This window comes from Struthio camelus, chromosome 13 (assembly GCF_040807025.1).
Source record: "Struthio camelus isolate bStrCam1 chromosome 13, bStrCam1.hap1, whole genome shotgun sequence".
In the NCBI taxonomy this organism is placed as follows: Eukaryota; Metazoa; Chordata; class Aves; order Struthioniformes; family Struthionidae; genus Struthio; species Struthio camelus.
Genome location: NC_090954.1, coordinates 13,852,677 through 13,864,909, shown reverse-complemented (window position 1 = coordinate 13,864,909; position 12,233 = coordinate 13,852,677). Strand labels below are relative to the sequence as shown.

The 12,233-nt window shown below is 44.5% G+C and overlaps 1 protein-coding gene across 12 annotated transcripts in view; it reads right to left on the bottom strand.

Moving 5' to 3' along the window:
- Positions 1–12,233, bottom strand: part of HTR4 (5-hydroxytryptamine receptor 4) — a 146,086-nt gene that overhangs the window by 56,531 nt on the left and 77,322 nt on the right. For all 12 annotated transcript variants that reach the window (XR_011143868.1, XR_011143869.1, XM_068959321.1 and 9 more), the window contains 2 exons: positions 3,886–4,039; positions 2,378–2,946 (listed from right to left, as the gene is read on the bottom strand). Coding sequence is in view for 10 of the 12 variants with exons in the window: in XM_068959321.1 (XP_068815422.1) it covers positions 2,378–2,946; positions 3,886–4,039 (723 nt within the window). In the remaining 2 variants the exon portion in view is untranslated. The remainder of the gene's footprint in view (positions 1–2,377; positions 2,947–3,885; positions 4,040–12,233) is intronic.

Genomic DNA, 12,233 nt, shown 5'->3' with positions numbered 1-12,233 from the left:
AAAGCTTCCTTGGCCGCTTGCTCTAGAGCACGTCTCCATTGCCCTACGTTCCCAAGGTCATGCTCACTGAGCCTGCAAATCTCACACGGCATGGGTAGGACCATGAGGTCTCACTGGCTTAGGCTCACAGCGAGATAGCCTGGTGCTTATCTCTCCAGCACAGCACCGCGAGACACAAGGAGGCACCAGCATCACCACCTGCAGCACTTCGAGGTCAAACATGCACTGCAGCAATTCACCTTCTGAACTAACACGCTCTCTCCCTTCTGAATCTCAAATCCTCCCCTAAGGGCACCCTGTAGACTTGTAAGCTTAATAAAAAGTGTCTTGTTTCTGTACTTACTCTCTCAAAAAGACAGCACTCTCCCTTTCTTCCTGATTAGGTCCTGGGCTGGCCTCGTACACCCATTGGCCAGCCTCAGGATCGAACAGTCTTGAAAACATTGAGCCTCCCAGGGTGAGCCACCAACAAGAGCGCAGCCCTTCCCCTCCTCCTGCCCTCGCAGTGACGCACCGACAGTGCCTCCCCTCACCAGCGAGAGTTGTTGGCTCGCTCTCTGCGGGCTGGAGAGCTGCTTCAGAAAATGCGGTGCCAGGGACAGCACGGCTGCTCTCTAAATCCTCCTAACTGGAGTGGAGAAGCATTTGCCTTGTCCCTGGAAACATGGCTCCGATATAAATACAGGCTCAGAGCAGAACCGTGCCACGCATCCATAACAGATTGAGGGCACTGGGACCGTAGCCCCAAACACAGCTTCTAATCAGCAGAAGATATATATGCTGTAATGTTCTTCATGGCTTAAAAAACTTGAAAGGTCTGCGTTGGTGTTGTGACATGCCCTGTCCTCTCTTCCATGTGTTACATGGCCCAGGACTACTGCAAAGCCAGAACAGAAAGGAGCCTGGGTCACCAGCAGACCCAGCCCAGCTGGGAAGTGGTCAGCACTTGATCTATCCTTCAGAGCCAGAGTCAACTCTGAACACAAATCTGGTTGCCAAGTTCTTATTTGTACGTGAAGAGCCATGAATCTATTTATGAAAAGAAGCGAATCTCTTCTAGACAGTTATGTAGAAATATACCTGTGTTTTTTTTCAGAGAATGCCGTTTGTTTTGATAATACAGGGGATAATTGTTCTTCCCTCCCTTCCCCAGATGCTGTGCCACCCACCTCTCCGCTCTGCGGGGAAGCAGACAGGAGAGGGTGTCTTGTACAGCAGAGCTCTCCCAGCTCCTCTGCTTGCATCCCTGGTCACCCAGCAGTGCATGGCCTATATGTACTCTCCTCTTGCAATAACCCATGTCATAACAAACGAAGGGTCAGCATATATTTGTGCATTGGGGTGGGGGGGGAAGGGGTTCAAATTCCCTGTACCCAAAACTGCCAATCCATGGGATGGCATCTCTTAGCACTCATTCCGCTCTTGCAGGCCTGGACTGCCTGGACTGGCTGTTGCTGCCTCGGACAGGAGAAGGCAGCGTTTCCCCCCAGCAGGCTCAGGCCCGGTGCAGACCTGCCCAGTGTGAAACCCGGCTGGAGCCCAGAGCTACTGGTTGGCACAAAAGCCTCAGTCTAATTTTCCCCCGCACCAGCCTATGACTGTCATCACTCTGGGATCTCAGCTCTTGCTGTCTCTCTGACAACCCAGTCACAAGTTCAGGGAGCACACATCTGCCCTTCACCATCTGCCGTTCCAGCCGAGAGCCATGACGCGCTGCTTTGACAAGGCTCAAGTCCCAGCAGGACTGCGACCTCCCATCTGCGCTGGGGTGGAAGTCCAGAGCGACATTCAAAGAATCCAGAGGCTTTGACTTGATTACGGTAAAAGGCAGACACCCAGGCATTTTCTAAGCTAAACCCATTTAGCTGCTAAAGCAAAATAGCAACTACCCCTCCTTCCAATAAAGTGCCACAGTAAGGATCAGGGCATTTGAGGAATTTAGTCCTTCTCCTTTCATTAGTTCAGAAGCTGTAGCAATGACTAGTGGGGTTACAGAGGCAGCCCCTCAGAAGTGTCATGGGGCTTTAATGATCCCTTTGCTAGAGAAAATGGAGCAGGCAGCTCCCTGTGGGGGTGAAGCTTTTCATCTCAGACAAAGTAGCAGCACTTGCCGAAATGCATATGCAATTTTCTGCATTTTCCGAACTGTTTCCTGAACATGCCTCTGGAGAAACTGTGCACACCAACATGTATTTGATATCTACAAACCCAGGTTTTCTGAGCAGCCCAAGGATTTCCAGGCGCTTCTCCTGCCCCCCTTTTTGAACAGTTAATCCTTCAGACAGTTGGCAAAAAGAAACCAGTCCTTCAAGAAAACTCATGAAAAGTACTCTTCCTAGTGACTGAAGGTATTTTGCAGCATCTGAGAAACACTCACCTTAGCACGTGAGTCGATCCATTTATTGTGGTGGTGGAACAGGGGACCGTCTGCCCCAAGATGGAAGGCCTTCGGTATCGCTCATCACCACAGCACAGGATGATGAGGAAGGCACGTCTGAAAGACTTGTTCAGGAAGGCGTACAGGAAGGGGTTCAACCCTGAATTGATGTAGCCCAGCCACAGGAAAGCTGTCCACAGCTTCCCCGGCACGGTGTAGTTTATGAAAGGGTCCACTATGTTTGTGATAAAGAAGGGGGCCCAGCACAGGCAGAAGCATCCCATGATGATGCACAGGGTCTTGGCAGCTTTGGTCTCAGTCTTCATGCGGTGCGTGCTGTGCTGGTCCGGGTGGTGATGCCGGCCTTCTGCAGGGGTCCCCGCGCGCTGGAGCACCTGAATCTGGCGGGCGTGCTCCCTGGCGGTGATGTAGATGCGGTAGTAGGCCAGCACCATCAGGAGGAAGGGGATGTAGAAGGCCACCACTGAGCAGGTAATGGCATATGGCTTGTTGACCATGAAGATGCAGTAAGTGGAGTTGGAAGCCTTGTTGAACTGCCTTTGCTGAATCTGGGAAGGAGGGACAAGGACAAAGAACAGGAGAGGGAGATCACCACTGCTCCCCGAAAACAGCAGCCCACTTGCTGTGATGTTCCCTCCACTGCCTCTGCTTTTGTCTTAGCTGTCTCATGGTATGCCTGTCTCACCCATCCACTGCCCCTGCTGCCTGTGCTCAGCCCCACGGACTCTCCAGCCCTGCTGTTCTCTGGGGGGATTTGGGGACAACATCACAGTCCACACCATACTGCCAGAACGCTGGAGAGGGCTTCAACCTGGCTATTGAAAATTGGCCTAATAGCCCAGATCAGACAGAAAGCAAAGGACAATAACCCAGCTCCATACTGTGCTTTTTTGCTGTGCTCTCTGCTCTGTTCATCAGGACAAGGTTTTATAGCAAGGATGCGTATCAAAGACTCCTAGGAACATTAGAGAAGAGCCAGAGGAAGGGCTGGATGGATGGTGAAGGGGCCAGGCTGCAGGCCTGGGAGAGCTCCAGGCTGGGGAGGCAAAGGGGCAGCAGGCCTGGCTGAGTCTGTAGGCCATGCCGTGGTCAGAGAAAGAAGCAGCGAAAGAAGGGGGTGTTGCATGTGAGTTAGGGCAAGGCATAGGCAAGGGCATAACTGGGGGAAATAGGATTTTTCTGAGGGTATTCTTGCTACAAAACCATGTCACCACAGGTCCATCAGGTAAAATTCTTTATATAGGTAAAATTCTTGCCCAGAGCCACCACTCGCTTTGTGACAATCTTTCCAGGGCAGAGTGCTTTCAAATCCCCTTAAAGACACCTTCCAGAAATTCAGCAGCCCCTCTACATTGACAACAAGAAATTTCTCCTTTAGCACTGCTTTGCTTCTTTCCAAATCAGTCTTTGAATGTTGTTTTTCAAAAAGAATGCACAGCACAGAACATACTTTGATACTAGTTTGTCGGATCTCCTTGGTTACTCACCAGATCAATGATGCCAATGCTATTCCAGCCTTGCATTATAGGAAGGAAAGAAATAAATGTCGGGATTACCCAGCACCCTCCAAGCATTACAGCAATGCGCAATGGAGTCATCTTGTTCCTGTAAACCAGCGGCTGGCAGCAGATGGCATAGTACCTGCAAGGAGAAAGCAAGAGAATATCCATCACAAAAGGAGACTTCCAGGTCTTCTAAAAATAAAACTGTATTTTCTCCAATGGGAAAGAAGGATCTCTGTCAAAGAGATTTTTTTTTGAGTAATGTCTTGCATCAAGGCTTAATGTGCAAGCGGAGAGAGGGAAGACAGCCTCACAGCAGAATGCCTATAAACATGTGTCTTATGAGGTCCATAGGATCATAAGTTAAATTAAATTAGCAAAGCAAAGATCCACTAAAACTGAACCTGAAGGAATTTCTAAAGTGCCAGTAGCACATTAAAATAAGAGATATACAAATGCACACATAGAGTATGTATAAAATGTCTTTGAGTTGCATAGCTTATTACATGAAGACCTGGTTGGGAACTGAAAATGTTAGTCTGTATTAAAAAGGCACAAAAATCTAAGAATTTCCAAATTTTATTGAGAATTTCTTTTTAAATCATGTGGAGTCAACTGAACGGCTTTGTTTTGATAAAATAAGATTGCGTGTTCCACACAAAGAGTTGAAATAAAATCAAAATGTCAAAAGAAAGCATTTTAAAAAAACCTCTTTGAAATAAAAGTCTCAAAATGTCACAAGGGAAAAACGTTGAATTGAGCTATTTCAATTTGATCATTTCCACATTCTCCTCTGGTTTTGTGTATAGATGTATGCATGAAAATCAGCATGTTCTTCTGAAAAGTTTCACTTTCAAAGACATGGAGTATTTGACAATGACTATTCTTTTACAGAATGATCTGAAATGTTCCCTTTGTGGCATTAATGCTAACTTCCATGATAGCTAGTGAAGCCAATTCCTGTTTTCACTGACATGATCCTAACATCACTCTGACAGCACAAGGGAGAATAAGAATCTGAATAATATACAGTAAAAGGAGGTACTTAGTTTTGGTCCCGCCTTGACTGGATCAAGACTCGAATGAGTGCCCAGTATAAATGGTCTTCCGTTCCACTGAAGCGGTGAAGATAGTCAAAACTCAACTGGGCATGACCCTGAGCAACCTCATCCAACTGGAGATGGATTTAACACTGAGTTTGGCCATGCTTTGAGCAGAGGGTTGGATCAGAGACCTCCAGAGGTTTTTCCGAAACTAAATTATTCTGAATCTGTGAGACAAGGATCATCATGAACAGATTTTAATATCTTAATGACTTCAGAGAATAGAAAAGTATTTGTCTGTTTCTATGATAACTACTTACCCCACAACAGCCACCATGTGTCTCTATAACCTTGTCTTGTCTAGAGCTTATTGAGTTTGCATTTCCCCCTGTTCTCTACATTTCTTTCTCCCAGGAAATAAGCTGACCTTTGAATTCAAACAGGTATTTTCAGTAACTGCTTATTAGGACAGATAGTGCTTCTTTTTGCAACAGCTCCTGTGACTCTAAACACTAGGGACATATTTCTAGAGTATTCATTTGTTTATTATCTGAGAGAGATCTACTGGAAGGTGCTACCCAGTGCTGGACATCACAGAATTCCTGTGAAATGCCTGATAGCAAGTTACTGCGAGTGTCAAGAGACTGCATTTATTTGTAGAAAGGGCAAAAGTAGAAATTCAGTAAACAAATGAGAGAGAAAGACCAAAACTCCAGTTACCTTTTCACAAGTTGAATCAGCAAAGGAAAAATATAATATATTGCTAATTAACTATGGCAGGAAAACAATTCTTCCAAGCAGTTTGAGTTATTACAGTTCTGTACTTCTATTTCTGCTGTAGCTGATAGCATTACACTGACTTGTATATGCTATTAAAGACCATTAGAATAAAAATTATACCTGTAAAAATGGCATCTTAAGCTCTCGCATTTCTTCCCTCCCAGTGATTCAGCAGCAATTTTCCTCCACTTACACGTCAAAAGATTTTTTTTTTCTTAGCTGCTGCTACCATGCACTTCTCTCCTATTCAGAAAGCTGAGCTGGGTTCCTTCTGCCTCTACACTGTAATCCATAATAAGGTTCTGCAATCAGAACATGAGTGACAATTTTGCTGGTGGCTAGTGAGGCAGAGAAGTATGCAGTCCGCTTTTCCATAGCTCAGCAGGACTGCTACTCAATGGCCCAGAGAGACAGATAATAGAAATTTGTATATGTTAACAGAAGTCATTGAAGTCACACCAATTTTTGCAGTAGCTGATGATTTGATGTATGTGATGGTTTGGGCATTTAAGCAGCTATTTATTCACTGAGAGAAAAGTAATTATATCTCTAAGATTATCAATAGTTCTAGTCAAAGGCTGAAATAAAGACATTTTCTTATGCTCTGGTTCTGCATTCTTTCAAGCTAAAGCTGTTTTCCTGTGCTCACAGAGAATATCTATTACATAGTGATATGACAATGTGATGGATGAATATAACATGTAATACATATACATGATTAATATATTATGAGCAAGTTTAATTAAATATTAACTCTTACTGTTATCAGCCAAGAGCCATGTTTCTGCAGTCCCCTGAAAATCTTAACTTCCCTGTTACCTGAAGCAGAATATATGATGCAAAACACATCCTCCCTTCTGCTTCTATTATGACCTTCTTAACTGGAGGGGTAATACAAGAGTCTCTTTCTGGAGCAGTAGATCTTCCAAGTTGCTCCATAAAGCAAAGGTTATTGTAGTGCTTTTCCTTACCTATGACAGACACTTTACCACATGTGAATGAATCAAGTGTTAACAGTTTATAGGCGGCCCAAAAGGACAAAGCCATAGCTCTTAGGGCCTTACTGAAGTCTGTTAAGTTCCATCGTGGATGGACTGGGCTACCAAGGATTTGTGACCTGTCAGCCATCACGTAGTGGCTCCAAGAGCCGGGGTCAAACTCTGCCTTGAGGAACATGTATGTGACTCTTCCAGGTCTTTTGGTGGAAGTTCCAGTGATACAAACTACAGGGAATGGTTAGTACCAAGTGGATTGCTTCCCAAAAATGAACCTCCTCTGATATGAACATAGCCTTAATAATTCTGAAGGGCTGTAGGTGCACCTCTGTCACACTCATGAAAGCTATAAACAAATGCTCAAGGTTCAGTGGTTCAGTGCCCCAATCTGTCGGGCAATTTCCTCCATATTCCTACATCCACTGCCCATGGGTGCTGCCAGAATCACACGGGGGAGCCTCATATACACAAAGCCCAAGTGCTGTGGCCAGTTACGATCCTTCAGCCTGGATGTCTCAGTTCCTCACTGGACCTTTGTCAGGGTGAGAGCTGCCCTCGGCATGTCCCCAGAGAGCAGTCCAGGAGTCCTGAGCTCCTGCCTCGATCAGCCATGTTTTAACCACGCTGCTGCTCTCCCCTTGCCTTTTCGGCATTACGGAAACATAATTACTCGGCTGTGTTAGATAATTCCTTGCCCTTAGAGAAAACTTAAAGTATCTCCCTGGTTCGCAATACAATTTTGTTTGAGCTAGGGGTATGTAGACACTATCCTGAGAGAAGATCCTTAGATATCACAGACACACAAATATACGCCCACCTTTATTAAACAGACTGGACCAGTGGGTGGCCTACATTTAAATCTATTTGGTGTCATGTGCATATATAATATAATACACATGCCATATGTTTTATCATCACTGGGGCCAAAATAAGCCAAGGAAAATTTACTGTATAGTCATACTGAATAATTTTTTAACCCCCTGAAAGAATCTAGAAAAAGAAGATGAGAGGGTGGGAACACTGGATTCTATTCGTTCTTTCCCAAAGTTAAGGTGCAACACACACACCTATACAGGCTGTGTGCAGGAGTCTAGAAATCCCTGAGCGTCTGCAGTGTCTGCTGAAACACACTTTGAACACAAAGGTGGGAATGCTTTACATCTGATTCCTAAGGAAGCACAGACCAATGTACTGCAATAGGAGCCAACAAAACTCAACTAAGTACCATCACAGAGGACTCTGTCCTCTTAACCAATACCTAGGAGAAGGCTAAGCCCCAGGGACCCTCTCTGTTTACGAGCTGCCTTCCTTAAGGCTGCCAGCTCAGATACTGAGGATACTGAACTGTACTGCCGGAAAACTCTTACGTGTGATAGGTACTTTTATTTTAGAAGAGAGACACTTCTTCTTTTTGCTGGACAAGTCTTACACAATAATTTGGCTAATTCAGAAAATCATCTTGCTAGTCTTTATGGAGCTCTATTTTGGTGTGCTCCACAAAAATAAATTTGAACAGCGTTTTGCACACTTGTCCTCTCCCTCAATAAAGCCCAACTGGGTCAAAGTCTTCAGCTGAACCCTGACAAAGTTTTGAAGTCTAAGGAACCAGACTCTCAGCTTATTTGTGCCTGTGCACAATCAAAACAGCACTACTGGCTTTGCTGATATTTCTGTGAAACCAGAATCTGGTCTCCAAATAACCAGACTGTTACATTCTTTGGAGAGAACAACTCTTTCTCTTTTCCTTTTCTCCACAAAGCAAGTAAGCTATGGTCTCTAACTGTGCCAAATAAACTAAGGTTATGCATTGCTGGTCAGGAATAAAAATATCTTAAAATTATTATATCTAAGAAAATTAAATTTTCATTAGAAAAACAATGACCTGCTGGTGTTGAGATAATTACACGGAGAAAAATGCTAAAGAGAACAGTTAATTGGAATCGGATAAATTTAGCTAGTAATACAAACAAGCATATGTTGCCAAACGGAGATAGAAGACTCTTTCATGGTCCCTTTGTGGGTTGGTGCGTGTAGGGGAGGGCCTATTGGCAGCAACAGTGGTAAAATAAATTACCATATTTCTAGAGGGTTTGTAAAGATTAATAAAGGACAGTGCTTCCCTCAGGTTGTGCCATGACACCATCTGCTCTGTTATTTTTCTTACGACGCTCAGACCTGAAGTCTGTAAATCCTGTGCTAGTTCTCTTGCTGAGAAGTGGCACCGAGCAGAGTGCTGACATGGACTATTCTACTGCCACATGTCATGCCTCAGCCCCCGGACAGGGTCTCGGTTTATCCTTGCTCAGCTCCCTTTCCCTGCTGCTCCGTGCTGCACTATTTAAGCAAGTGGGTGCTATAGGAGATAAGATGCCGTTTTAACTGAAAAAGGTACAGGGAATTTATGGCCTGGTGCAAAATGAAAGCTGGAATTTGTGTCATATAATCAGATTGCTGAGTGCCTAATCATTACTGACTGATAGATATTTAAACCTAATAAGTCTCTCCACTAATAACACTTCTGCTAGCCCGCTACCAGATGTTTTGCAAAACATCGTTGGATTCAGCTGCTTTCTCCCTGTCCTTGAGAAAGACAATATGACCCAGCAGCTGGGAAAACAGGAGCTCATGGCTTCTAGTCCCAGTGCGACAGGAGTGTCCTTCCTGGACCAGCCATTTGATCTTCCTGTGCCTCAGCTTTATCACTCATAAAACAGTGCAACAATAAATGAACACAGAGAGCTGTCTGATAGAGCATCTGAAAAAAAGCAGGGGAGCAGACACGGTGAGCAGGGAAACCTTGCCATTCCTGCGCCCCTGCCTGAATGTTCTCTTATCCACGTTCCTGCAACAGGGGAAATCCACCTCTATTCGAGAAAGGGACTCTTCACACAAGGAATGCCACTGCACAGTGCAGGGATCTCAGAGCATTAGGATTTGTAAGGCTCTAAAAACATCATTTGTCTCAAGGGATTGTGCTAATTTGATGGCTGAGCAGTACATTAATGTTAATTAATGTTTGCAAATGGCACAATGAGCATCTGTCACTCTAGTGCTCCAACACTCTTTGCATACATCTGCTTTGCTTTAGCCTTTCTTTAGCAATGATTATGTGGTTGTGTTTGAATTCCATTAAGATTAGCTTTGAATATATACACACACACAGAGCTAAGTCTGTTATGTTGCATGTTACATAGCAAATCTGCGAATGTTTTTAACACTTCAGGCAAACAGTCTACCTAAGGCCCATCAGAAGCGTAGGCTTGGAGGGGAGCTGAGCTGGCTAGGACGCAGCTGAGGCAGGACAGAGGAAGCAGTGAAGCAGTGCCAAAGGGCCAAGAGAAAGAAGTGCCTGAGGTGCGTTTTCCCAGCTCACACCATGCAGTTCTTGCTTGAACTCCTCTGCTGCTTCACCTCCCTCTATACCTGCTAAGAAACCAGCTGTTGGTCTTGTCAAATTGTGCCCAGTGAGATGTTTTGCGACCTCCTCCCTTAGCTGAGGAGAAAAGGAAGGGAGTTTTATCACCCACGGATGAAACTGGCACCATGTCCTCTGTGTTGGGGGGCTCCTTTTGGGGAGCGTTCAGGGACCTCGGCTAGTAAGGATGCAGGGACACTGCTTCTCCACGCTCGCCTGGAGGGGAACGTCCCACCTGCCCCTAGGGAAACCACATCAGTTCCACTACACTGCTCAGCCTGACTGGAAGGGTTGGCCTTCACCAAGAAAGCCGTACACATTTTGAACACAGACTGCCTGGGATGTTTCCTTCTCCCTGTCTGACTTCAGGGTAGGTAAGTCTACAGTCCTTGCATTTAGGCAGGAGCAGCTGTTCACACAAATCTCTGGCCTGGACCACTCTTCATTCGAGTCCTGCTCAGCCCAAGACTACCGACACTTAGGACCTGTTTGTTTGTTTCTCTGTTTTTTCCCAACATTTTGAGACATAATTGTATTGCAAAACTCTGTCTTAGAAGAGAAAATTACTAGTCCTGACAGGTTAATAGTATTTGGAGACTCTATCACAGTTTCTTGCTCTATTTATATGCAGTGCAATTATTTTCATTGCATAGGCACAAAGAATGTAGAGGCATGCATAAAACATGAAATAAATTAAGAAATAATTTGAGGCTAAATCTTTCGTATTAGAAAAGCAATACAGTGATGAAAAAGTTTAACCTAGTGACAGCAAAATTTGGATTCAGTGAGCCCTGAGGAACCTCTGATACCCTGTAAAAGTATGTTTTGAGACGAGACTGAGAGTATCTCTAAGCCTCTGCAGAACTTTGCTCCCTGTGGAGCAACTGGTAAGATCAGTTCTTCCAGCTCATCTGGTGATTTCTCGAGATTTTCTGAAGATCCTGACAAATGCTTTTGAGAATTAAAGCCCGAATGTGTTTTTTTTTCAGAGGTAGTCATGAAAATAGATACAAGGTATTACCAAATAAAGGTCTTTTCAAGCCACCCTTTCTGAAAACGTTGAAAAGCATGACTTTCCAGACTGAATCCTGAGCATTGTACCACAATCCACTCTAAAAAAAAAGAAAAAGCATGCCCTGAAATAAAACAGAAGGCAGGAGATGTATGAATCACAGAAAAAACAGAAGCTAGAAAAAACATTCTCCCCCTCCCCAAAGTCTGAATGAACAGAAGGGCAACAGCTAGCACAAACGAAATGAAGTGCTGTGAAGGAAGCAGTGCTGTCAAGTGCTGCTTAAAACAAAACAGACTCAGTGAGATGCCAGGACATAGGCTGTGCCTCTTCAAAATCCACTTGTCAGGACTGGTGAAGCAGTGGTGATAAAGAGAGGCTAGATGATGGGCTGAGTCATCCTGCCCTGGACAGAAACCCTGGCATTTATGTACCTGCTCTTATCTTCTCAGGACTATCCACCAGTATTTCCCCACCTACTCTGTGCTCTAACCATTGTTTTGCGAGTCCTCACTGGGGATAAAAGTAACCTCAAAACAAACAAAAAATTGCCAGAGATTCAATTTTCAAAAAAAAGCTTAGCTCTGGGGATTTGCAGATGAGAGGGAAAAAGAAAGACTCGTTGCTTTTATTCACATCAGAGTGAGCTGACCTGAAAAGTTGTTTGGAGATGACTGCAGAATAGTGCAAAAATCAAACCATCTGGAAACCTTTTCAAATCTCAACATTTGCACAGGTGGGTGACAGGTGAGCTCTGAAAGCCTGTAGTCCAAGTCTCGAAAGAAAACTTTAGCATGGCAGTTAGAAATGAGGTGACTTTGCTAGCCCATTAAATCCCTTCTATTATGTCCCTTCTATCCCTTCTTCTATGTGTTGGGTACACTGCACATCTGGGTTACGGAATGGTTACTCTGTCAAGTCATTAATCACTGTTAGACTGTGCTGTCAGGTACCCACATTTTATTTAATCTGCACCAGGAACAGCACAACATTTTTAGTTCAGTTTGAAAAAGGAAGAGGATGTAAAGAATTCTCGAAAGGCTGAAGAAATAGGTGGGATTTAGAAAATTTTTTGTACTCTTACTCTA